This window comes from Euleptes europaea, chromosome 7, assembly GCF_029931775.1.
Source record: "Euleptes europaea isolate rEulEur1 chromosome 7, rEulEur1.hap1, whole genome shotgun sequence".
NCBI classification, from domain to species: domain Eukaryota; kingdom Metazoa; phylum Chordata; class Lepidosauria; order Squamata; family Sphaerodactylidae; genus Euleptes; species Euleptes europaea.
In genome coordinates, this window is record NC_079318.1 from 35,412,268 (window position 1) to 35,440,212 (window position 27,945).

At 46.0% G+C, this 27,945-nt stretch overlaps 2 protein-coding genes across 2 annotated transcripts in view; one reads left to right on the forward strand and one right to left on the reverse strand.

Moving 5' to 3' along the window:
* ABCC10 (ATP binding cassette subfamily C member 10) overlaps positions 1-3,834 on the forward strand; it is a 28,567-nt gene extending 24,733 nt beyond the window's left edge. The window contains exon 21 of the mRNA XM_056852519.1: positions 3,672-3,834. Within this exon, the coding sequence (XP_056708497.1) occupies positions 3,672-3,807 (136 nt within the window). The 3' untranslated portion in view covers positions 3,808-3,834. The remainder of the gene's footprint in view (positions 1-3,671) is intronic.
* Positions 3,835-9,034: 5,200 nt separating this feature from the next.
* The window catches only part of DLK2 (delta like non-canonical Notch ligand 2), a 35,157-nt gene continuing 16,246 nt past the window's right edge, over positions 9,035-27,945 (reverse strand). Inside the window, exons 3-6 of the mRNA XM_056852521.1 lie at positions 23,079-23,142; positions 16,128-16,258; positions 11,237-11,381; positions 9,035-10,181 (exon numbers count right to left, since the gene is read on the reverse strand). Of these exons, the coding sequence (XP_056708499.1) occupies positions 9,425-10,181; positions 11,237-11,381; positions 16,128-16,258; positions 23,079-23,142 (1,097 nt within the window). The 3' untranslated portion in view covers positions 9,035-9,424. The remainder of the gene's footprint in view (positions 10,182-11,236; positions 11,382-16,127; positions 16,259-23,078; positions 23,143-27,945) is intronic.

Below are 27,945 nucleotides of genomic sequence, written 5' to 3' on the forward strand. Positions count from 1 at the left end.
ATTAAAGTAGGGTGTTACTCAGTCCTTTATTTATTTTCATACCTCATATTTTCATACTTTAGCGATCACCTTGCCTAACCTTAAAAGGTAAAGGTAGTCCCCTGTGCAAGCACTGGGTCATTACTGACCCATGGGGTGACATCACATCATGACATTTACTACACAGACTTTGTTTATGGGGTGGTTTGCCATTGCCTTCCCCAGTCATCTACACTTTACCCCCATCAAGCTGGGTACTCATTTTACCGACCTCGGAAGAATGAAAGGCTGAGTCAACCTTGAGCCAGCTACCTGAATCCGACTTCCATTGGGATCAAACTCAAGTTGTGAGCAGAGCTTTTGACAGCAGTACTGCCACTTACTACTCTGCGCCACGGGGCTCTGCCTAACCTTAACTTTCTTTGAATTCTTAGACTACCAGCCTCCCCAACAGGCTATTTACTACTTGCTGCAGTTAGCCACAGTGGATGCCAGATGGAGAAACACCTCAGCCACATGGGTTTTAATTTACAAATCAGAAGTGCTTTTAGGTCAGGCTTTTAGGTCATTAGTGTGGTCAGGCTTATGGGGAACAGCCCTGAAAAATTCATCCTGGAGTGTTTAGGGACCAACATGTGGAAATGAAATATTACCTTAGCCATGTTTATTTTGAAATGCTCAGTTCCCAAGCTAGATTCTGAGTTTTTGATGGGCAACATTATCACACAATTTGTGAATTTTACATCAGGATAATATGGGTCACACCTATTACTTTGGAAATCTAATATTTATATCTGCTGTCTCAAGAATTAGTTTTAAAATTTTGTAGTAGTTCACTGTACACTTGAGTTAGTGTGGTTTGCATTATTGCACACACAGAGATGATGCATACATTTTTAAAAATATGAATTCTGTGTAGATTCCTGTTTTTATCCTGTATATATACACTATATAGGCTGGAAAGTTGTGCTGTTTCTGTTACCTTCCTTTAAGCTGAAATACATACCATGCATATTCTTAGAGATCCTGAAGTTCTATTTTGGGGAGAAAAGCAGGCTAGAAGCATTTAAATTGATTTTATTGATATGTATCAGTATTTTGCCCCATATTTAGAACTGGTGACCTTCTGTGAAAAGCCAAAGAGCAAGAGTGAGTGACTAAGTGCTGAATGACAAACTGCTTGTCTAAAACCTACAGTCCTATAGAGGCTGAAGGAGTTCAGCGAGAATAGCACATTAACAAGTTATACGCACTATTCAGAAAAATATCCAAATCCAAAAAATGCAAAAAGTCCCTAGGGATCCAGAGGGTAGGACATGGTGTGCTTGGATTAGAGCATCATCATTGATGTTTTTGGATTTTAACTTATTGCCTGCCCTGCTTGAAGCAGGATATATTAGTATAAAACAAATAAACAGAGAGGAAATTCAAAAGTAATACCCTTATGGGTGGAGCCTGCCACATGTTCTTGTAGAATAGTAAAGCTATTCATTGGAAGCTATGAATCTTTGTCAAAATGTCTGATCCCCATTGTGCAAGCTGCACTTCTGAGCCCAACTTACTTAAAGACTGCAGACCTGTACAAAATAAGGCTGCTTAAATCCCAACGTTCAGTGGGATCAAAGCTCTCTACCTTTACACACAGGGGTGGCCTTACAGCGCATTCCTGAGAGGAATGCGTGCGCCGGGCTTAGGAGGCAACGGCACTGCCGAAACCTCCGCCCGGTGCCAAAAATCCTAAAAGGTGGCGTATCTCAGCCGCAAAAATAGGGGGCATTCCTGAGCCGAAATGGCTCAGGAGGCCGCCTGACGGCAGCCTCCACCCCCTGGCCGGCGCCATAACGCCCGGGGACACCTCCTAGGAAACTGTTATGCCCCGGGAATGCCTCCTGGGTCACCGCCACGGCCTTTGCTGGCGGTCTTACGCCGGCGGCCAGCTCCGCCGACATCCGGGCCTAGCACTGCCGCTGCAGCAGCCAGAGACCAGTGTCCAGCCCTGCATGCCAGTGCTGGGGCCACAAACGCCAGAGTGCGCCTCCCGGACACCGGCGCTGTGGGCCCTTGCGCCAGCGTGGGCTATCGCCGGCCTCCAAAGGCCTTTGGGTGCGGCCGCTGGCAGAAGTCAGGATTGCACGGTAAGTGTGCATTTTGCTGGAGTAATTGACTTCATAACAGCGAAAGACAAATATTGTTTAACATACCTATGAAGACATTTAGACCTTTACCAAACTGGAGCAAGACACATCTCAGGGAAGACTTGCAGTGACATGCGAGGAGTGGAATTGTCTCTGACAAAGGACAGATATTCCAACTAAATGCTGTTTGGGAAAAGCAGTTCAGGAAGTTGGCAGAGAACTCCTATTATATTCAAGCCCAAGTTGGCAATATGCTCAGATGCTTCCTGGCAGATTTCCCTGTGTTGACTCCTACAAATCATGTTGGAAGGAAATGGACTTCAAGCACAGCAACCTAAATAGGAGCATATTTCTAGGTACATTGATTGGACTCAAGTTTTTGTTAATATCACAGCACTGATACATGCTGACTTCAGAGAGCCAGCGTGGTGTAGCGGTTAAGAGCGGTGGTTTGGAGTGGTGGACTCTGAACTGGAGAACCGGGTTTGATTCCCTACTCCTCCACATGAGCGTCAGGCTAATTTGGTTAACTGGATTTGTTTCCCCACTTCTACACACGAAGCCAGCTGGGTGACCTTGGGCCAGTCACACACTCTCAGCCGCACCTACCTCAAAGGGTATCTGTTGTGAGGAAGGGAAGGTGATTGTAAGCAGGTTTGATTCTTCCATAAGTGGTAGAGAAAGTCGGCATATAAAAACCAACTCTTCTTCTTTTCACTAAGGATGTATACACGAGGGGCATATTGCCAACTTGGGCTTGAATATAATAGAAGAGTTCTCTGCCAACTTCCCGCACTTCTTTTCCCAAACAGCATTTAGCTGGAATATCTGTCCTTTGTCAGAGACATAATTCCACCCCTACCAAAGTCTGCCTGCCAGGCCCTGCCCCTAAATCGCCAGGAATTTCCTGAAGCGGGAGCTGGAAGGAAGTATTTCTTCACACAACACATAGTTAAACTGTGGAACTCCCTGCCCCAGGATGTGGTGGTGACTGCCAACTTGGAAGGCTTTAAGAGGGGAGTGGACATGTTCATGGAGGAGAGGGGTATTCAGGGCTACTAGTGAAAATGGATACTAGTCATGATGCATACCTATTCTCTCCAGGATCAGATGAGCATGCCTATTATATTAGGTGCTTTGGAACACAGGCAGGATGCTGCTGCAGTTGTCTTGTTTGTGGGCTTCCTAGAGGCACTTGGTTGGCCACTGTGTGAACAGACTGCTGGACTTAATGGGCTTTGATCTGATCCAGCATGGCCTTATGTTCTAAACCTAGCGTCACATTACAAGAGTCAGAATTGATTGTTTCTCTATTTATATATATAAAAAAACTTATACCATCTCAACTGTTATTATGAGAACTGGGCCTCTGAAAAAACAAATGGCAGTTGCTTATTGGTACTAGATGCCTGTGGCAATATAGCGCTGCCTAGTAGGGAGTGAAACCCCTCTTCACCCTACTTTATTTAAATAAAAGAGAGGGAAGTACTTGAGGTTTCTACTTGTCCTATTAGATGAAGTTTGCCTTCCTTAATCTGTTGCCTTTCCTCCAACCAGGCTGAACACCATTTTGGATTCTGACCGAGTGCTGGTGATGCATGCTGGGAAGGTGGCAGAGCTTGATTCCCCGGCTGTCCTCAGTGAGAAGCAGGACTCCATGTTTCAACGCCTCCTGCACAGTGGGCCGCAGTGACCTCGAAGCAGACTCTTGAGACGCGGCAATCAGTGCCTCATGCTTGTGATGCATCCCCTCTGCAGCGTGGTCCCTCTCGTGCTGTTCCCCATCCATCCCTTCCTTAGGGGAGCGTGCCCTCCACACTATACTGGGCATCTTGCATTGTTACTTATAGGCAGATGCAGTAAGGTTCTGCTTTGACAGAAGAGGGTTCCAGCAAGGGGATACATTTCATACCACAGACTCAGGGGGAGAACGGTGGGGGGGGGCATTGGGGGTACTGAAGAAGTGTACGTGGATCAAAAATGGCTTTTGCTCAAGAATTCAAATGACTATCTGTTGTAATGGGCTGGTGTTTTTAAAAGGAATATAACATTTGATTTCTAAACAATTGTCTCTTTTGAGTCTTCACCACTGATTACCACTCATTAACAACAGGACTCCTCCCCCTTTCCCCCACCTTTCCTATGGACAATCCCCCCCCCCCATTTCATCTTTGTGTTCTTTGGTTCAGTAATTCTGAGGAAAACAGCAGTTTGTTCCTCAAGCAGTTCTGCCCAACTCAATCTCATTTCCTGGTACATCTTTCTCCCTATTTGGAGTTGTCTTACTTGTCTGGACTTGATGCAAATGTTTCAGGGGAATTTATTGAAATACCTCTGATAAAAGATATCACCTATCCCATTTTATCTCTCTTGTTCGCTGGAGCTGAAAAGGCAACAAACCTTTCACCAAATTTACGTAATAGGAGAAGGCTTGTTGGTTTTCTCGCACCCTTCACGCGGCTGAAACCCTTCTGCTGCCCCACTCCTGTGTTATATTGTTTCCTATGCCTGAACACTTTCTCTGGCCTCTGTCTTTATAGGTAAGGCTCTGTGGATGTGGTAATTGCAGGACAGAAGTGAGAGTATTGGTACAGGATACGGAATGCTGCCTTGCTGAAGGCTTCTGCTTAAAAAAAAAAGAATCCCAGAAGCTAACTTCTAGCTTGTAAGGCTGCAAAAATAAATACAGAAGTCTGGGGCCAATACCTGATAAAATCTCAAAAAGCTAGCAGGGGGTGGGTGCTGAAGAGGATTTGAAGGGAGCAGTGTTTGACATGGCTTTTCCTTGTGTCTAGCAGAATCATAGAGTTGGAAGGGACCACCAGGGTCATCTAGCCCAACCCTCTGCCCAATGCAGGAAATTCACAACTACCTCCCCCCGCCCCACAACCCTAGTGACCAGAAGATGGCCAAGATGCCTTCCCCCTGAATCTGAATAAAGTATGCAAAATTAGCAGATATATGCAAACATAGACAACTTGGGTACAAAATCCAGCTTTTCTTGGTACAGTATTGCAGTTATTTGTAGTTATCATACACAGCCTTCATTATTTCATTACCAAGTCTTGTATGACTACTTCTCCATTGCTTTTCTCCCCCTTAGTCTGAGCTTGTAAGCCCTCCAAGACGTGTGCATGTTGGGAGTTTCCAGTTTCCCGTGAACAAAGTTACTGTTTTGAGAGCAGCTGTGGAAACGATGGAGACTCTCCAGTGTGCAGTGCAGACTTTGCTCTGCAAACACCTGGAGCACAGCTGCCACATCTTGATTTTGGGTGGTGCCTGTCAGATGGTGCATTGAAACTTTGAACAAAGAGCTTAATCTCCTATCTCAGTAAGGACGTAAGTGCCCTGCTGACTAAGACCAGTGGTCCATCTACCTGGCCCAGCATCCTGGTTCACACCATATTGCACAACTATGTAAAATAGGCCAGCGTTATCATTTTCATATTGAGAGAATGTGGCTCACCTAACTTCACCTAGTGAGTTTATGGTAGAGATAAGATTTTAACCAGGGGCTTTCTGGCTCACATCCTAAAGTATATTACACTGCACATTTTCTCTGGAAATGAGGAACAGGAACTGTTCTACTTGAAGCATAGTCCATCTGTCATTTTGACTCATTGAGAAAATAATTCCTCCTGCATTCATAGAGTCCAGGATGCTGCTGCTTCCCATTAGGGATAACTAGTGTGCCTATAACCACCGGGGGGGGGGGGGGAATGAAATTCAGGATTTAATGCAAAAAGCATGAAGGTGCAGAAGAGAAATGCTACTAATAGTGGCAATAATCCACTGCTACTGGGAGAGTCAGTTGCAAATGCTGAATACTGTTCATGTATTTATTTAAGTTATTCAAATAGGACAATAACACTCCTAGTTGTCCTATATCATATTTGCATAGGGCAGAGGTGGTTGAATAGCCTTGAAGGCTTTGATAGCATGTGTGCTCAACTGAGCTCATACCCTGGTATTGTGGCAGAGTGAACAAACAGTGGAATCTACACTAGAAAGATAATACCATACAGTATATATTTTTCTTCCTGGTTCTGCTGGTTTGCCAGACATAAGGCCCCAAGCAGGTACAGCTCAAGGCAATACGTTCCTCATGCAACTCTTCCCTCTACACACACAGCAAGCGATGAGAAATATGTTTTCTGTTTAGAATAAACAGACTGGGATCATAAGGTCTTACAGTACTGCTTGGGTTCCACTTGAGCCAGAGAATCTTGTATTGAGAGACCTTGAGCTAGGAATAGTTGTCTTGGATATATGTGTCTATACAGAGCCCAATATTCTAGGGAAAGAAGAGTACAGATGTTGCTTTACATGCATTAGAACTAGTCTTGACAACTGAAAAGCTTCCTGTCTCTGAACAAAGCTTTGAAGAGATGAGCATAAGGCAGAGGTCCATACTTTCCATTTGTGACAGGCCTGTTTCCTCACTGGCCTCTTGCTGTTCAAATATGTTGCGAAGTCTACAGTTAGGTTTAGTCAAGAGAGATGGAAGTTAACGTCCCCCATTTAGCCATGGAGTGAGTCACTGTCTCTCTTTAGCCTACCTTTCTGGATTGTTGATATTCCAGTTGAAATATTGTACAGCAATTTGTACATGGAGGAGTAGTGTAACGACTCTTCCCCTCTGCTCTCCAAATTCATAGTCTTTGAGTTATTCTATTTACATCACTGAGACGATTTCCCTTTTCTAGAGTGGCACAAAATGGCAGCTCATTCTCCCCAAATCTGGAACTAAGACAACACCTCTTTATTTCTCCCCATTTAGAAGCAGAAAGTGACATTTTCAACGTGAGTTAAAGTCTAGAGGAGGGGGCAGAAAGGCAGTAATTCTAGTATTTTACTTTTTATTTTATAAAGTTACATTGTTCATCAACGGTGTATTACAAAAATAATCTTTCTGGTCACGTTCCCACCCTATCCCACCCCACCCTTCTTCCTCCCTTTTTTTTTTTTAACTCATATTTCCAAACACATATCTGGTAGTTCCTTGGCCATAGAAGTGGGGTACTCATGTATCTCTAATACAGGGAGAAGGGAAAGACAAGTGCTAGTGAATGAGAAAATTCCACACACAAGACCTAAACCAGAGCCTATTCCAAGAGAGGCCTCTGTTTCCAGAACGGAGAGTGAATAATCTGAATCAGAACAAACACTACAGAATAGGCTGTAGTTGCCACCCAAATGGTCTCCCTCAACTGACCCTTAGAACTAAAATGTGCTTCATAATGATGTAACAGCTGATTTGAAAGCAAGGTAATCTTTCCAGAGTTGAACTGAAGTGAGGGAGGTGGAAATTTCATACATATTTTCATGACACTCAAAAAGCACCCTCGTTTTTTCTGTTCTTTCAGAAGAGGGGTACAAAAGGAAGCAAAACAGGTTATGAGAAGAGAATTTGTCTCCATTGCCTATTGGACCCAACACTCCATTTCACTGTGTTATGGCAACAATTTGAAGCCCCAAATCCAGCCCTGTTCACTCCAGAAAAACCTTTGGAGCCAAGTGCCCTGTGAGATAGTCAAACTGGATAGAGATATACACACGGAGGTGATAAGGTTTGGGACTGCGGTTGCTGACTCAACCTCTAACCCCTGTACGATGATTATAACTTCTGTTCAGGGGGGGCTATGTATACCCCAGTGAGTACCGGCTCTGAACAAGCAATCCGCATAGTCTATTTTTGCAGGGTACAGATTATCAAGGTACATGCCCAGAGACCTGTGCAGCTGGTGGTCCCAAACATAGTCAGCAGCTGCACTCCCAATTCTATCCCATATGCACATTTGTACCTAATTTGACCACCTGCATGGGATTGAGGGCCAGCAGAAAGCAATGTACCATGGGTGGACAATATCCGTACTCTGCTGTGTCATCAGAATGTGCGTCCAAAGGCTGACATTGCCCATCCAAACTATACTGTTCTGCATTAGATGTACATTCCAGTGTGCATCTAAATGCGCAGTCTGGCTCAGCTAGACTGGGGCTTCACAATTAGGGCGATGCTGTTTCCTTGGCTATCACTGCCATTCCCCCACATAACACAATCGGATTCAATCTGTGACAATACCACATTCACTACCATACAGTGAAAGAAAAGCTGATGGAGGAAAACACTGGCTGCAAACAATCATCAACAGCACACACAAAAAATGGAAGATTGGGTGGGGGTTCATGGTGCTTGTCAGATCCCTTGAAAACACATTTCTCTTCCCAAACACAGCATAGCTGTACATTAGTCTGTCTCCATAAAAGCTGCCACAGGAGCTGGAGTTAACCTGAATCTTGCTTCCTCAAACTAAAATTTCTTCAGGTGGTGCTTGAAAGCACTATCATGTTTTTTTTCTAAGTCCCTTCCATGTTGGTTCTTGCAGAGCACAAGTTAGGCCAGGGAACTGGGATTATTACTGAATATGCCAAGCCACAATTTCCAGCTTCACACACGTTTCCATTCTGGCAACTGGAAAGAACTAGGTCAGTTGAGAAGGACAAAGGCTTTGTGATGCTTTCGCCTCTCCCGGGCACCGCAGCTGAGAGACTGAGGCGCTGGTGTCGTGAAGTAGTGTGATGTGAAATCGCTAACAAACCTGTGGAGGTGGTTTGATAAAAGACGGGGTAAGACATGTCGTTAGTTGTAACCGCATGGAGAATTTGTAACCGCATGGAGAAAGGACACAGTACAGGGTAGAATGGGCAAGATAGGAGCCTGCATAATCAGTGCTGTCAGCAAAACAGTTCATGCCAGCACAAGGCCCTCATGGTGAACTCATGGTGTGTGAAAGGAACTGAAAACCTCTACCCGGAACAGGAATCCCAGATTGTCTGTGCCAGAGCTCCAGCAGAGCACAGTCTAAGTCCCCTCGTGTAAATAGATAGGCCATAGGACACCTCCAGTAACAGAGTTACCAGATGCCCAAGGGCCTAACGGAGTTTTGGCTCCTACAGCCTGCTCTGACGTACTTGGCCTCGTTTCTCCCTTTAGTGCACGCGGGATGGAATACATCCGTCTTGCTTGCTGTTGCCAGCACCGGGTTATCGTGACCCAGAATCTCCTTTGGCTCTCTTGGTAAGTTGGTGTTACCACTCGAATGCCTTAAGCTGCACACATTCAAGGACTCTTGCTTTCAAACAAGGATTTGCTACCTCGTAGGAATCCTCCTTCCTGCTGTTTCACAAACTTAAGTTCTACCGGAGCCCTTCAGTAGTTTGGAAACACGCAGCCAGAACAGCTCCAGGACATGGTTTGAAGGATTCATTGATGGGTGTATGTAGGTTGGCCAGAGTCCAACTGTGCGTCCTTACAGCTCTGTTGTTTTCCTGGGTTCTATCAAGACTGTACTTAACATTCCCACTTGACACTCTTGGTCCTGAAGTTTCCGTGCGGACTGCGCGGGGCTTTGGCACCTCCGGCGCCCCCTCTGCCAGTTCTTCAGCAGCAACAAAACAGTTACCAAGACAAGCACAACAGTGAGCAGCCCGAACACCAGCACTAAAATCAGCTGCGACTGACTCAACCCAGACTCCTGCTGCGTCACCACCTCTTTCACGGAGATTAGCAGCCCTCCTGCGTTTGGTTTCTCACTGTTGTTAGTGATCCGTTTCCCAGTGACCACCATCCTAACTGGCTCAGTCTGGGTCGTCCAAATGTCACTGCCGGCCGTGCTTTTCACAACACCGTTGTGATCAGGCTGAAATGTGGTGACCCAGGTTGGCTCGGGAGCAGGGAGCTCACAAGATTTGCCAACAAATCTATCGGGACACAAACAATCAAAGTCGTCGATGCGATCGTAGCACTTTGCCCCATTCCTGCACGGCTGGCTGGCACAATCATCAACGTTGATGGTGCAGAAGCGTCCTTCAAAGCCTGCCTGGCACTGGCAGGAGAAGCGGTTGATGCCGTCGAGGCAAGTGGCACCATTGGCACAGGGACGCATCAGGCAGTCGTCGACGTCAATTTCGCAACGTGAACCGATGAATCCTGCCAGGCACTTGCAGGTGTAGTTGCTAGCAAAGCCGTTCTTGTCCTGGCACTGCCCGCCATTCTTGCATGGAAATCTGAAAACAGACATCAGACATTGAACAAAACCTGCACAGACTGTGCTTATATTCAGCTGGTAAAACCCACCTTGATTGAAGTTCTGTTGTAATCATCAGTGTTTAATTTTTTTTAAATCAGGCCCTAGTAACATTAGGACCCTGCGGGACTTTAATGAGTTCTGTGAGTAAATGAAGTACTTCTGTTTTTTAGGGTTAAGTTCCCCCCTTTTTTTGCGGGGGGGGGGTACACTTTATTTACTTCATTTACATCCCACCTTTTCTCACCAAAGGCAACCCAAAGCAGCATACAGCATTCTTCTAACCTCCATTTGTCCTCGCAACAACTCTGGGGTGTAGGTTAGGCTGAGGGTGTGTGGCTGGCTGCCCAGCAGGCTTCCAAGGCAGAGCGTGTCTGACCCTCTTAATCACTACACCACACTCGTGTCCTTGTACTATATACAACGCCGAGTATTATGTACATATTTATGTTTGATTGTTTTTAAAAATATGGTTTATGTGACGTGTTTCACCATTTACAAAAGCTGCCCAGTCATTATTCTGGCAGAGCCCGCATGGTGCAGTGGTGTCAGCTAAGGCTTTCTGGCTTTCTGCCTCTGCCCCCCCACCCCCCCCCCGGCATCTACACCTCAATGGAGACCTGCCCGGCTAATTGTTAGTGTGTTACCAGGTCCCGCGGAACAATGCCTGGGAGCCCTGGAAATCACCTAGCTATTTCACGTGTTAGTTTCATGTATGGGTTTTTCAATGAGTAGTTACCGGCAGTTACCTTCCGTATTGTTTCCTTGTATCTGAGCCATCAAGACAACTCTAAAATGCTCAGCCTCCATTCCCTGCAGTGTATGCTGAAGGGAGAAGCTGGGAAGTCTGTCCTAATTGTGGGTCCCAGTGTACGTACTGCAGGGAAAGGTTGTCCACTGAATGTATACTGTAACATTTCCCAGTGGACAGATGTTTGGCTTAGACAGTATCTTCTTCAAGCTGGGGAGTTCACTGTAACAAAGTCTGAGAAACCCATCTGCTCGTCCCCATTTATTTCTTCTAGAATCTCTCACCCTGCCTTTTCACACGGCCCTGTCTTCAGCTCGCAGTCCTTCCCATGGAATCCTTCAAGGCACAGGCAGGAATATTCTCCGTCTCGGTCATAGACACACTGGGCTCCGTTCTGGCAGGGGGACTGGTGCTCACAGATATGCACATCTGGGGGGGAAAGGAGCGATTCCAGGTCAAAAGCGAAGATATCCATGCCATTCATATATATATATATTGCATGCATGTCCCATGTACTTCTCAGACTGGCTGTGATGAAACTGAGATAGGAAAAGGTAATCTGTGGAGTTACCAGACACAGTGAAGATGGAAGCCACATGAATCCGACTGGGACTGTTGAGTGTCGAACAGCTAATGGATGCATCTGGAATCTGAGTTATATAAAGCTGCTATCTGTAAACAGCTAACAGTTGCTCACACTGAATCTCATTTGCAATTTTAATGCCTGTCCCAAGCTTGAAGCGACCCTTTTGGAGCTCTTCACAATCCATTTTTGTTTTAACCTCCCTAAATAATTTGGTGTCATCTGCAAACTTAGCCACCTCACTGTTCATTCCCAGCTCCAGGTTACTGATGAACAGGCTGAAAAGCACCATTCCCAACACAGTTCCCTGAAAGAATCCACTGCTCACATCCCTCCATTGTGAGAAATGACCATTAATTCCTACTCTCTGCTTCCTATTTTTTAGCCAGCTCTTAATCCGTAAGAGGACTTGTCCTCTTATCCCATGACTATGAAGTTTGCTTAGCAGTCTTTGGTGGGGGACTTTATCAAAAGCCTTTTGGAAATCCAAATACACAGTGTACACAGGCTCATTTCTGTCCACATGCTTACTGGTACTTTCAAAAAACTCTAAAAGTTTAGTGAGACAGAACCTACCTTTGCAGAAGCCATGTTGGGTTTTGCTCATCAGGCCTTGCCCTTCTATATGCTTGACAATTCTATCTTTAATAATGCTTCCCATCAATTTACCTGGAACAGATGTTAAGCTAACTGGCCTGTAATATTCTGGGTCCCACCTGGAACCCTCTTTATAAATGGCCTGGTACAGAAGTTGATCTTAGGGACACGCTACATATCTTCGTTAGAAGTTCAGTGGTTTCCCATTTGAGTTCTTGAAAACTCTAGGATGAATACTGTCTGCTCCCAATGACTTGTAAGTTTGAAGTTTGTCTATACGTTCTAGAACTTCCTGCCTTGTTACCACAATTTGCCCAGTTCCTCATTCTCCCCTCCCCAAAATATCAGTTCAGGAAAAGATATCTGCCCTGTATCTTCAACAGTGATGACAGATGAGAAGAATTCATTTAGCTTCTCAGCAATCACTTTGTCCTCCCTTACTGTTCCTTTACTCCCATTGTCATCCAATGGTCCAACTGCTTCCCTAGCTGGTTTCCTGCTCCTAATGTATTTAAAGAATTTCTTATTGTTGATCATGGAAGGAAGAAGGTTCTGTGTTCACTTTGCACTTCCCACTCCTCCTCATGGTCTCTCCATTAGAAGACCCCCTCCAGGGAACCCTCCATGGCCTTGGTCTGGTTGGTATCTTTTAATATGTATTTACTACATCCACAAACTAATCCAGAGAAGCAAAAAAAAAGGGGGGGACCTATTATAAACAGTAAAGCGCTACTTTCCAAATACTGAATGAAATGAAAATGTCCTTACTTGATTATAAAAAGCCAAATAACCATCCTATATGGGTGGGTTTGCCCCTTCATAATATTCAGTCCCTTAGAGAAGACCTCATAATGGAAAGGAGGAAGTTATGTAACCTGCTGCCACTAATAAGGCTTAAACTGTTTACCCTGTGAAGTAATTACAGTGACAGAAAACCATATGGTGGTATGACAATGGAAAAGGGCCTGCTTCTTGGGTGGGCCTGTCTGGCCTCCAGTCAAATCAGAACTGGAAGCACAGCCTCTCTGGCTGATCTTAGATGCTGAGGAGGCCCACGATAATTCATTCTCTATTTCGTATTTATAAACACTGAACTTTATACATGGTGATGGCAACAATATCTCCCTTTGCCCTATATATATGAAACTGCCTTGCACTAGACCCGTGTTGGCGAACCTATGGCACGCGTGCCACTTCCGGCACGCGTTGCCCTCTCTGCCGGCACGCACGGTTCCTCCCAGCTGCTGGCCTTTCTGGCTCTGCCCCGCCCCAGATGGGGGAGGCTATAGCCAGGCGGCCACCCAGCTGGGCCGCGGGGTCTTTGAACCGCTCGGTTCAAAGCCCCCCCCTTTCCTGGACTCCCCGCTGGATTTTTCCGCCCCGGCCTCAGTCCCGATCCCCCCCTGCACGGAGCCGAGGGAGGGTGGAGAACCCCCCCTCCCCGTGGCCTCCCGCACCACTCCCGGGCCTGGCCGTGGGGGGGGGAATCCCTGCGGGGGGGTGCGGGCATCAGGGCCTCCCGCTGCTCCTTCCCCGTCCGTTGAGCCGGACCTCCTCGCCTCTCGCCGCCCAGAAGAGGGGAGCCCATCGCCGCTTCCGCTCGCTGACCCTGTCCCGCCTCCTTCGGCGTCTGGCACCCCCCGCCCCTCTGGAGGGTGTTCCGCCTCGCCGCCCTTCTCACTCCCGGCGGCCGGCGGGGGGCAGCCGGCCCCCGCGGCCCTCTGGAGGGGCCCACGCGGAGGAGTGGGGCGAGCACGCACACACATGTGTTGGGGGGGCTGGACTCCCAGCCCACCAGAAGCCCCCCCCATCCCTCTTCGGTTAGGCCGGTTCAGGGGCTTCTGCCCTTCTTGCCTTTGGGGAACCTGCGGGGGAAAGGTAGGTTGTGGGGGTCGGCTCCTGCCTGGGGGTGGTGTGGTCGGCGCTTCACCCCCTCCCCCCCAGCCAGGTGCCCAACCGCAGAGGTTTGTCGGCGGGCGGAGGGAAGGACGGGTGGAAAGGGCTTTTATCTTGCCGTCCTGACCCCTTTACTCCCCCCGCGTGTGGTGGCTAGCCCCCGCCGGTGTCTGGGAAGTCCCGAGGTGGCCCGGGGAGGCCTGGGCTCGGGACAGGGGTTATTGGCCATTTGTGAATGGGAGGTTTTGCCTTGGATTTGCCACTCAGATGCACATTTTCCCCATCCAGATTCTCAAAACTCTGCATGGGGAGTTATTGGCCATTTATGAATGGGAGGTTTTGCCTTGGATTTGCCATTCAGATGCACAACTAAACAATAAGCCCCCCTGCAGAGTTTTGAGAATGCAGACGGGGAAAATGTACAGTGTTTGTCAGTCATTGTCATGATTTAATTTTATGGATTCCTTACTTACTTTTTTCCCTCCTCAGAGGCCATGTCTACCCACTGGCTTTCTTGGCGGTAGACCTGGACTCCGAGGAGGGGAAAAAAGTCCCCCTTCAGAGGCCAGGTCTACCAGTTGGCTTCTATGGGCCTCCAGAGGCCAGGTCTACTGCCAAGAAAGCCAATGGGTAGACCTGGCCTCCCAATGGGACTCCGGACGGGGAGGGGGAAATGGCAGGGACTTACAATTTAATTTTTATCAATAAATAAGATCATTATTAAGTATGATATCAAGTTTTATTCAGTGTACCTACCTATATAGTTTAAGTTTAAGAAATTTGGCTCTCAAAAGAAATCTCAATCATTGTACTGTTGATATTTGGCTCTGTTGACTAATGAGTTTGCTGACCACTGGCCTAGGGCTGTGCCGTGTTGCCGTGGTGCGCATTGGCACTCGGAGATAAATAAGTGGGTTTTGGGTTGCAGTTTGGGCACTCGGTCTCTTAAAGGTTCGCCATCACTGCACTAGACAGTCTAGCTCAGTATTGTCCATTGTAGCTGCTGTCCAAGATCACAAGGAGATACGGATCTTTTTTCAACACCAGTTGATATCCTTTAAATGGAGATACCTGGGACTGAAGCCATTTGCATGGGGAAAAATTCACTCTACCACTGAGCCACAGCCTCTCTCCAACATCATGTGAGATTAGCCTGTTTTATAACACAACAAATATGGCCACCGATTCACAGTGGTTTCATTTCACTATTTGGTAATTTTTTCCACCTAAGCCACAGGGGTGGTTTGGCCCCCTCTCAATGTCCATTCCCTCAGGGAAGACCTGATAATGGAAAACAGGAAGGCACCCAATCTACCACTACTAAGAAGGCTTTATCGTTCCTCTATTCAAGCAGTTAGTTCACTAGAATGATGAAAAACACGACAAAGTCCCTGGGTAAATGATTCAGCTGCTCCAAGCCAGCTAGAAGCAACAAAAAAAGTCCCTACAGATCAGGCAGTGAAGTTGGGAGTTGGCCACCAGTATCGGATAGTCATATCAGCACCTCACTCTCCACTCCATATGCAAATTGTTATGGTACTACCACAGCAGTCAGGAAAAAAGCAGAGCAGTGTTGGTCAACTGCAGGATCCAAACCACAACTCAAAGAAGTGCATAACCAACAAAGTCGCCTTTGTGCTGTGTCAGAGCAGAGGAGCACAGATACCATCCTAGCAATTCAGATGGCTTCTCATTTAAACATCACAGATGGAGTGGGCAGGAGCCCAGGGAGAACCCAAGATACAGGCTTCTACCTGTACCACAGCAACCCATATTAAATCGGATGGAGGTAATCGAAGCATCTGGTTAGCCTCTGTGGGAAACAGCATGATGAACTAGATGGACCATTCTTCTAATCCAGAAGGGCCCATGGTATGTTTCGATGTTATCACATTCCACGTAACCCTCTCTTGCTCTGTTTACACAATCCACCCTGAACTTTCAGGGGATCATGGGACATGTCCTCAGAAATCCATGTGATAATGCAGAGTGCTCAGATTAAGAACTGTCCCCTTCTGCATCGTATCCTTTGATCTCAATTTTTCATGCAAACTTTACGCATGATTTTCTGAAGCACCTGTCCAGCTGCAGTGACCTACCTTTGTCACAGAACTTGCCAGCCCAGCCACTTTGACAGATGCATTGCCAAGGTTGGTGGCATGTTCCATGGGTACAGCCTAGCATCCTCACACACTGTTCACAATATTTCCCTTCCCAACCTGGGTCACACCTGTAAAAGAACAAAAGAAGGTCATGGCAAGTAGAAAAAGCACCTTCACACAGCATACAGGAAAAAAGAAGGAATAGTGCCTGGACCTGGATGGACCAGGCTAGCCTGATCTTGATAGATCTCAGAAGCTAAGCAGGGTTGGCCCTGGTTAGTGTTTGGATGGGAGACCTCCAAGGAATACTAGAGTAGCTATGGAGAGGAAAGCAATGGCAAACCACCTCTGTTAGTCTCTTGCTTTGAAAACCGTACTAGGGCGCCATAAGACGGCTGCAACTTGATGGCACTTTACACACACACAGTGTAGCCTCACAGGTATAAACTTCTAGGTCACTGCATTCAAATTTCATTTAGATACTGGCTTCAATTCCTAGGTAAAGAGTTGAATACCTAGAGCAACAGGGGTGAGAGAACATGGGGGCAACACTATCCCAAAATATTATGTATCACTTCTGAATTCTCCATTTTTATTGTTTTAAGCAAGTTATATCCCTTTTTGTTGCAGAGATAAAAGAGGAAAGGCGCAGGCAGTTTTTGTTCTGTTTGCCTGGGAAGGAGCGGAGGAGGGGAAGCAACAAGTTCACAGAAGCTGAGTCAGTTATCCCCTTCCTGGCCAAATTCATTCTCTTTTGCTCTGTCACACCATCTTTTCTTCCTGAGCCCTTTGGGTTTTTTTCCATACATGTTTCTCTCTTTTTTAATTTAAACTGTTTTGGGTTGCCTCCTATGTTTGCAGTAGGACATTTGCCTAAGGAATAGGTGGGACCAGGAAGGGGAGGTAGGAGGAGAAAAATGAACACCCAGCTTCACTCAGTCCAGTATCTGATTTTAATCATTAATTACAAGCCACCTTGACACCACTTGCAAAGCTCAAGTTACTTGCATTAGCTGCATCATCTACGTTAAATTGCAAGCCAACGTCATATAAACAGGCCTCATCCCATGACATACATGAACACATGAAGCTGCCTTATACTGAATCAGACTCTTCGTCCATCACAGTCAATATTGTCTACTCAGAGTGACAGCAGCTCTCCTAGGTCTCAGGCAGAGGTCTTTCACATCACCTACTGGAAGATCTTTTAACTGAAGATGCTGGAGATTGAACGTGTGACCTTTTGCATGCCAAGCAGATGCTCTACCACTGAGCCACAGCCCCTCATCAAGTGCCATCCAATAAATCTCAGGGTTTGGGATGATGGGGACCTTGCCACCCTAGCCTGCCCAATGTACTCATTCATGCCCCTCACTCTAACATTTCTGGCTATGGGCCTGAGGACTTAATAAATCTTGAAAGAAAATCCATACACTTCTTCAGTTTCCCTTGCACAATGTGGAGTAACACTTTAAAAGAACACCAGGAAAATTCTAACAGCAATGGCAGACAGGTGAGGGGCAAGAGGAAGGACATGAGTAGGGTTGCCAACCTCCAGGTACTAGCTGGAGATCTCCTGCTTTTACAACTGATCTCCAGCAGATAGAGATCAGTTCACCCGGAGAAAATGGCCGCTTTGGCAATTGGACTGTATGGCATTGAATTCCCTCCCCTCCCCAAATCCTGCCCTTTTCAGGCTCCGCCCCCCAAATCTCCTGGTATTTCCCAACCCAGAGCTGGCAACCCTAGGCATGAGGAACAGGCAGATCTTACTCACTTTAATGATACCACTCGTTTAGCCTACAGGCCTTGAGCAATGTCACACTAGGTACAACAAAAAATAATTTAAATAACCAACCAGTTACTGTGCTTGAAGTCCTTTACATTAAATTACATGAGCAAAAAAAATTGTCTACAGCCAACGTAACTCTTAAATCTACGCCTGCCAAGAATTTCTTAACCTTGGTCCAGTACTGACAGCGCCTCATCACCACAGAAAAGAGGAGTAATCCACAAATCCCAAATACTGCAAAAGGTACCACATTCCAGTAAGCAATGCTCCAAAGTTTCTATCTATCCAGAAGCACAGTCACAAAGCCTATCTGAGTATGCAGTCCTTTGCATTCAACCTTGCATTACTTGAGAAAGGTAGAGTTTAATCTTGCAAGAGCCAATGCTCTCCTGTATTGAGGATCAGTAACAAAAAATCAATATAGCTTATAAAAGGGGGGGGGAGATATACTGTATTTTTTAATGATGAGAAACCGAAGAGTGTATTTTAAACAAAACTAATTTATGGGACATGTCTACAGTTTATTGGAAAAGTTTGGACACAGAAAATTAAATGCTTTCCCCTTTTCCCTTCCCATTCCCCTTTTTATTTTTGTACCCAAAAAAAACTTTAATAAAATATATTTTTTAAAAAATTCAATATGGCAACGGCGCCTTTGGGTAAGACAATTGTAAGTATAAAGGTGAGTCCATACCCTATGGACTCTCTTCGTGCTGCTGAAAAGTCCAAGTTTTACAGAAGTTTATTCACCACAGAATGTGCTGCTGATCTTCCCAACATCTCCAAATCACCGCTGCTAAAACGCAGCATTTTCAGTCTAGTCTCCATTCATTTCTTCCACAGGGCAGCATAAGAGTCAGATTTTAATAGATAGAGGCACCCATTAGCTTCTGTGGCAAATCAAAATTTCAGCCAAAGCCTGAAGGCCCTTGCCCATGCTTCCAGAGATCGTAAGCCTAGTTCTGCCCTTAAAGAGACATTAGCCATGCAGTGTGGCATCCCTGTGAACAGGCAGAACTAGGGGGACTTTAAGCACCATCATTTTGCGGGCCCCAGCTACCGCTGCCTGTTTCTCTAATCACAAAATCACACAAGGTTGGAAGAGACCACAAGGGCCATCCAGTCCAACCCCCTGCCATGCAGGATCCCACAATCAAAGCTCTCCCGACAGATGGCCATTCAACCTCTGCTTAAAGACCTCCAAAGACGGGGACTCAACCCCCCCACCCCCGAGGCAGAGCATTCCATCGTCGAACTGCCCTCACCGTCGGAAAGTTCTTCCTACTGTTTAGGTGGAATCGCTTTTCTCTTAGTTTAAATCCATGACTCCGTGTCCTAGCCTCTGAAGCAACAGAGAACAAGCTAGTTCCCTCATTAACATGGTATCCCTTCAAATATTTAAACATGGCTATCATGCCACCCCTTAACCTTCTCTTCTCCAGACTAAACAAACCCAGCTCCTTAAGTCTCTCCTCATAGGGCACAGATTCCAGACCTTTGACCATTCTGGTCGCTCTCCTCTGGACATTGTCTTTGGCCTGTAAGAAAATGGCTGTATCTGCCATTGGGGTTTATTACAGGTGACACTCAACATTTGATGCATAAAATCACACATCAGGTACACTTGATGGGCAAAATGAGCAAAGAAACGTGTTTACTGGTCCATCCCAGTAACATCCCAATTGTTTTTAGTGGGAATAGGTTTGTGCCTGTGCTAGGTTATCCTACATTTAACTGTGAATGGGGCTGGCTACTTTTGGGTTGTGAAATTAGTCAAATGAACAAAACTAAAACATTCTCTGCTGTTTATTTTTAAATAGGTGGAGAACATATTGGAGGGGAGAACAGAAGAGTAGTATGTACCAAGATGGTATTGTTCAACACCCTACTCAGCACCACAGGGCCTTAGCTAGTCAGCTTCAAACAATGACGATTTAGCATACCTAAGGTTATACTAGCGCAATGTCAATTCATAGGCTTTGTGCCAGAGAAAAATGCACAGCTGCACTTTCCTGAAGGATAACAGATGCTCTATCTTACACTGCTGATTGCACAACTGCAAAAGGAACAACCAAAACACCTCCTCACAAACAAATCCAGTGGGGAAAATATTCCCATGTACATAATGAACCTTTTGAGCCATCCAGAGGAGACAAAAATCTGAAAGTCAAGGGAGACCTCCCCCCACAGACAGACTAACTTGACCTACACTGGATGACCATTTGGCCAAGGTCAACACAGAATTTCTGTTCCTATTCTTCTGCATTAAGTTGATCTTAGATGGAGAAATTTGCCCTTCCTTAAAGTGATACATCTTGAACACATGTACAAATACTAATTCTGTGGGATCTTCAATGTACAGCAGTGGTGGGCTGCTGTTAATCCTGTGCTGTCTTCTTTTCTTTGTACTAGAAACACCACCAATGTGTACTAAATCTTCAACACAAGAGTGCATATCCATGATCTCTTGATGGTTAAGGCATTATAATCCATATTAAGATGACTCTGAGGCTGTGCTCTTGCTGAAGACCACAAGAAGGGCCTTGAGGAACCACACCAAGGTCCCTGGAGTCCAGCATTCTTTGCAAGGATCTGCAGAAATCAGCAGGTGCTAGGTGCTGCACGAGACATCAGCCTGTAGTGTATCAGTGGATCACAACAGACCTTCTGCCCACTCCTGGTCTCAAAAATACAGCATTGGGTCAAACCAGAGAAGTGACTGGAAGATCATGAATGGATCTCCAGCACGTTTTTCAATGCTAAATAGCACCCACCAGGTGTGTGCATGTGTGTGTTCTGGGTAGGGCTGTGGTACTAGGAGAGAGGTTTCTTAAAAATATCCACCCACACAATTTTCTCAACCTCAAATCTTCCTCCCTCCAAGGCTACTTGCCCCACTGGAAAAAACATACAGGCAGCAAGGCAGGCAATCTGTATATACAGCATCTCCAGAGGCCAATTTGAAGTTGGGAAAGCACCTGTCCCCTGTGCTATGGCCCCAATTTGAGTCAAGGGGCTTTCATGGCTGCTATTTAGCAATATTTGTTCTTAAAAATGCTAGAGACCTCTTCACAGATCTTCCGGTTTCTCATTTGGTTTGATCCTTAACAACAGCAGGCTAACAGAACAATCAGCAAAGTTACACCCTTCGAAGTGTACTGAAGTCAATCGGCTTAGAAGGATGTGTAGCTCTGCTTAGGACTGCACTTGTACCGTGTATCATAAGAACATAAGAAAGGTCAAGCTGGATCAGACCAAGGTCCATCAAGTGCAGCAGTCTGTTCACACAGTGGCCAACCAGGTGCCTCTAGGAAGCCCACGAACAAGACAACTTCAGCAGCATTATCCTGCCTGTGTTCCAAAGCACCTAATACAATAGGCATGCTCCACTGATCCTGGAGAGAATAGGTATGCATCGTGACTAGTATCCGTTTTTACTAGTAGCCATGAATACCCCTCTCTATCAATTTTGATGGAACAATGAGTGTGAACTAGCCCTCAGAGATGGCTCTAAAGCCTCCCTTTTAACCACTCTTACATCAGCATTCTGTAAATGGAGAAATTAGATGTTGTGTTTAGCACTGGAACCTGTTTTGACTGGCATGGCCCAGCCCTGAGCTAAACATGTGAAAGCAGCAATAAAGAAGAGTGGGATTCTGAACATGCGCATGTTGCATCTTCCTCACTACTGAGGATTAGAGAAAAATGCATGGAATACAATTTCCAGGCAACCCAGAGCCTTATTTTTTTTTTTAAAAGAAGCTAAGCACTTACTAGGCAAATTGGATATTCTCATTCACAAGCGTATGGGTGTAAACAGTGCACCAGTGGTTATATTCAGAAGAAATGTTTTTCACACTTTCTACCTTCAACGAACCCTTTTCACACTGTTTTGTCTACTGATCAGACAGATGGGTCATTGGAGGTGCTGGCCAGGCTCACTGGATCTACATGAAAAGAAAGTTCACCGCAGAGCATGCTTAGCACACCTCCGCAGCTGTGCGTGGCCAAGGGGGACCAGGGGCAATTGAACTTGGTTGCCATTATTGCTCTTCTTATTGAGCCCCCTCTACGAGGCCTTTTGTTTAGCTCTTTAACCCACTTTAGCTTCTGAAAGCAAATGTTGTTGTTTTTACCACTGAAGGATAAAACACTGCCCTCTTGCAGTTAATGAAGCTTTAATCCAGGTTTTCCAAAAACCTGTTTTGCTGTAATGGGTAAAGCCAAAGTAGGTTGAACAGTCCATATAAAAAAGACTGTACTCCAAGAATGCCCCAGGGTTTTCTGGAGCAAAAGCTGAAAAACACTGTTGTAAACCAATAATGTTTGCTTTTCAAGTCCAAAGCTCTCTATATAGACTTACAGAAAAAATTCCAGGTTGGGTCTTGAAATTGATTCACAATTGTGGTAACAGATATTTAAAAATGCATATAGGTGGTTTGTGATGAAGTGGTTGTCATTTCCCAGTGCCAGAGCCAATCTCTATGCATATCACACTCCAAACTGCAATCTTTGGCCCGTGTCGTGGGTAATATGCCAGTGTCAGAATAATAAATGGCAGTTTCCAAATGCCAATTCCAGTCCTACGATGGGTTTCTAGAATTAACTGCCTCTTCCAAGAATGCAACTCAGAGAAGGCAAAAAAGCCTTATACATTTCAAATCTTCCCAATTGCTATCTTGTAACAAGTTATTCCTCTGATAACTCTTTGATAATGCTAAGCTGTCTTGCAGGCAGTAAACCCGCCAGGCATTCCGGGATTTAATAGGATCTAAATGATAAATGAATGCAAAAGCTTTTCAAGTCTTCAGCTGAGCACTCTGAAGACAGAACCAAAAAACAGCCATTAAACAGCTTAAAAAGCCAAATCGCCTAGCTACGGTTCCTAGAGTTCAGCCATTTGCGGTTTTAAGAGCTTATGCGATCTTAGAAAAACAACGAATACACTTTTAGAACTTATTACACCTAATTACAAAATTCTGGAATTCACCTAATTTGATAGGTGTTCTAGGTGGCACTTTTATAATGCTGGAAAGTGCTATAACATTATGCAAAGAGCTTAAAGAACACTCAATCTTGGTTTATCTGGTACAGAATTCACAGGGTGCGCAGAGAAGCAGTTTCTGAATAGCTCATTCATCGAAACACTGTTTTACCTGCATTTGCCGTCCTCTTCACAGCTGCCATGGGCCAAGTTACAGTGGTCATTACAGTCATCACCTGCAGCACAAAGTGGAGAGCAGGGCTTAATGCACATGAGAAACACAAATGCAGACAGCCCCCCCACCCCCAACTGAAATCAGCACGCACAGGAGGAAGAGGAGGAGGAAGAGGAGGAGGAGGAAGAGGAGGAAGAGGAAGAAGAAGAGTTGGCTTTCATATGTTGATTTTCTCTACCACTTAAGGAAGAATCCCCACAACAGACACCCAGTGAGGTAGGTGAGGCTGAGAGAGCTCTAAGAGAGCTGTGACTAGCCCAAGGTCACCCAGCTGGCTTCATATGGAGGAGTGGGGAAACCAACATGGTTCACCAGATTAGCATCCGCCGCTCATGTGCAGGAGTGGGGAGTCAAACCCATTTCTCCAGATTAAAGTCTGCTGCTCCAAATCACCGTTCTTAACCACTACACCATGCTGGCTCTCCCAGAATAATGATTCCCAGAATAGTGACTGGGCAGCTTTTGTACTGTAAATGGTGAAACATGTCACATAAACTATTTTTTTTAAAACTATCAAACATATGTACATAATATTCAGCGTTGTATATAGTACAAGGACACCAGTGTGGTATAGCGGTCACCCAGCTGCCTTCATGTGTAGGAGTGGGGAAACCTCATGTGGAGGAATGGGGAATCAAACCGGGTTCTCCAGACTAGAGACCACTGCTCCAAACCACTGCTCTTAACCACTACACCATGCTGGCTCTGGAATGTCACATCCTCTTATGACAAGGTTGCCTACTTGGACAGATTTTCTGCTACAAAAAACATTGGAACCCTGGTTGGAGGCTGTAGGTTTACTACAATATACTATAACTGTGTATACTGTGCTGTCCTTGGAGAGCACACGTACAACCGGTGCTCTGCCAGCTGCACTGGATCCAGAATGAGTACTGGATCAGGTTGAAGGTTCCAGTACTTACTTTTAAAGCCCCAAATGGTCTGGGACCATTGTATCTATGGGACTGCCTCTCCCTATATATGTCTCAGAGAGCATTATGCTCCTCTGGAAACAACCTCTTGGTGATCTCTGGCTCCAGAACCATCCAGCTGTCCTCAGCCCGGGCCTTTTCAGCTCTGGCCCCAGACTGGTGAAACTCTCTGTCTAGTGAGACTCACAATCTGTGGAACTTGTCCGATTCCCCAGGACCTGTAAGACAGAGATGTTCCACCAGGCATATGGTTGAGGACAGCGATGGCTATATAGATCTGCTGGCATCCCTCCCCTTTCTTCCCTTTTCCCTCTGTCCCTTTCTCCATCCTTTCCATTCCCCCCCTTCCCTCTCCTTTTCCTTTCCCCATTTTCCTTCCTTCCATTTCATGTTATTTTCTGAGGCTGTGAGTTCTCTCACTTGCTGGTTGTCTCCCCATTTGCCATCTTTGGACCAACCTCACCTACAGAGCACAGTACAGGGCGCCATCTTATAAATTCAGATTAGGAGCTATAGTTTTAACAATGTTTTAACTTTACACTGTATATTTATTGTTGTTGGAAGCTGCCCTCAGCCTGGCCAGTAAAGGAGCAGGGTAAAAGTCATATTAAATAAACAAACAAATGAAATAAACAGGCCCACGGAGTTGCCCATTCACTTCAATGAAAAGGAACAGATGTACACAATTTCCTTTGGGCACACGAAGTACTTTCTCCATTGAAGTGAATGAGAAGGTGCCTGTAGCTAAAAAACTTTGATTGTGTATCAGAGCTCATGTACCCACAACTCTTTACTGAACCAGGGCCCATGTGTGCAGAAACAATTTTACTCGATAGCTTCCATTTGTCTATGCCACACATTATCTTTAATTGCCTTTCATTATATCACAAGAACTTTCAACGCAATCAGCTTCTAGGGTCATGAATGCATAGTTCTCCCCTGTTTGTGTGCAGTGATCTTCAAGGTTTCAGTTCTGCTGCAAAGGTACAGCAGGTTTCTCAGCAGCAAGTACACTGTCTTTTGTAGCTGGGAACTGTCTTATCTTTTTTTCTTCATTCTTAGTTTCTGTTGTAGCTTTCTTACTTGTTATGCACAGATTGACAACAGCAAGGCATCTGCAGTGCTCAAATTACAGGGCACAGGGTCTAGGCCCCCCTACCACTTGTGGTAGACCCCCGTAGCTACTTTTCTACAAGGCTCATGCAGGGCCATTACACACACATCTCCATTCAAGGTCCTTGATAACCTCCTTGCTCAAAGCTCTCCCCTGTGGCTCTTTGTGGCTAGATGCCTGATAAGAAGAGCAGTCAGATCTTTGTGCTGTAGGGTTGCCAACCTCCAGGTACTAACTGGAGATCTCCTGCTATTACGACTGATCTCCACCCGACAGAGATCAGTTCACCAGAAGAAAATGACCGCTTCGGCAATCGGACTCTGTGGCATTGAAGTCCCCCCCTTCCCAAACCACACCCTCCTCAGGCTCCACCCCAAAAACCTCCTGTCAATGGCGAAGAGGGACCTAGCAACCCTATTGTGCTGCTATGTTGACGCTCTCCAAATACACTCATGATATAACCCCAGACAGACCTCTCTTTAGCCAGCTGCTGGCCGGCGTATCTCTCCCCCCATAGGCATGGGCTAGTTCCCCCACTTCATCAGAGTCATTGCCCCCACCCAAATCCCAACCGCCCCACAGCCTTCTATATACACTGGCTGAGGGCAATAGAAAGTGCCCCATTAAATTGCTTTAAAACTTCCTTTTAAAGAGCTTTAAAGGTCTCTGTTCTAAATGTTAGTAAGGGCTATATGCTTAATGTTGAGCTTTGTATGATTTCCTTAGCAATATTGGAATGTATTATTCTTGTTTATTGGTTTATAAGTATAACCTTTTGTAACACAGTAGTATGCTTTTGTGCTTAGGTCAGTCTTTATTTTATTTCGAAAAATCCTGCTATTTTTACTTCCTTCCTTGCCAAGATCTAAATGATCTAAAAGAATCCTGACTTCAAGGTAGGGTTGCCAGGCCCTCGCCATGAGTGGGGGATCCTCTGCTTTGGGCCCCCTCCCCCGGTGCCATTCAGCCAGTCAACGGGGGTCTCAAACTGAGGCCTAGGCCTCAATTTACCAGACCCAAATTGAGGCCTAGGCCTAGACATCATCGGTGCATTGATGCTGGTGATGTGGAGACGCTCTGGTATTTGGGCAAAACTCTATGGTAAAACCAGCTTCTACCATACAGTTTTAGCCCAAATACCAGAGTGTCTCCCATGTCATCTGTGATGTGATGACATCAATTCCAGAAGTGATGTCCACGCGCCAACAATGTCGAGGCCTAGACCTCGAGTTGGGCCTGGTAAGCCCCCCTCCCCTGCCGGTTGCCAGGGGGTACCTGACAACCATACTTCAAGGTGAGAAGGGTACTTTCTTGAACACCAGCAGGGGAATGAGCTGGAGAGGGTTTAGAGAGGCCAGGTCTCCCACTTTTTTTGCCCTCCCCCCCTCCAGCTATCCCCACCACCACTCAGTTGGGGGAAATGGGAAGGTGATCAACGTTGCCATGACATCACTTCTGGCACGACTCAGAAGTGACATCAGCATGTCAGCCAATGCTCTAACACTTGTCCAAAATTCTATGGTCTGGCAAATGCTAAAGTGTCACCCTAGGGTTGCCAGCTCTGAGATGGGAAATACCTGGAGATTTTAGGGGTGGAGCCTGAGGAGGGTGTGGTTTGGGGAGGGGAATAATGCCATAGAGTCCACCTTACAAAGCAGCCATTTTCTCCAGGGGAACTGCTCTCTGTCGCCTAGAGATCAATTGTAACAGCGGGAGATCTCCAGCCACCACCTGGAGTAGGGTTGCCAACTTCCAGGTACTAGCTGGACATCTCCTACTATTACAACTGATCTCCAGCCAATAGTGATCAGTTCACCTGGAGAAAATGGCCGTTTTGGCAACTGAACTCTATGGCATTGAAGTCCCTCCCCTCCCCAAACCCCACCCTCCTCAAACTCCACCCCAAAAACCTCCCGCCAATGGTGAAGAGGGACCTGGCAACCCTAACCTGGAGGGTGGCAACCCTATGTCACCCCTATGTGATGATATCACTTCTGGGTCATACCAGAAGTGATGTCACCGAGTTGCCGATGACATCGTCAGCTACAGCCACCCCCATGGAAACCTCCTGCCAGTTGCCAGTCTTAGCTTGGAAACCCTAAGAAGGTTGGGCCTGGTCCCATTCAAATGGCTATCAAGAATCCACATTCTTGGGGCAGATGTAGGGCTGTCCACTTTGCACTGGGATATTCCTGGAGATTTGAGGGTACAGTCTGTGGAAGGCAGCGCTTGGGGAGGGGAAGGACCTCAGTAGAGTATAAGGCCACAGAGTCCACCCTCCATGGCAGCCATTTTCTCATGGGGAACTAATCTCTGTAGTCTGAATACAAGCTATAATTCCAGATCTCTAGGTCCCACCCGAAGGCTGGCAACCCTAATCAGGAAGCCCTGCTGCAGAAAAAAGGGACAGAACCTCTTCTCCAGAAGAAATGCTGAAGCTTAGATTTTCTTTGTAAGATCAATCATGGGGGAATGGAATCTATGAACAAATTCCTGAAAGTTCCCCTCTGGAATTGAGGTGAGGTAGCAGTCCAGAACAAGAGCAGGTCCCTCTGAATATCTATTCACAGTTTGAAGTGGAGACAGAATGAGGCAGAGATCTCATTGGCCAAGGGTTTTTGATTAATGAAAGGAATAACCCTCTATGCGTCGCAGCTGTTCCATGCATTCCATCCTATATCTCAGTTGATACCTCTTCCCTCAGGGAGTCTCTGTTGGGTAAGCTCAGCATTAAGAGGTATTTTTCTTTCTGGATCCT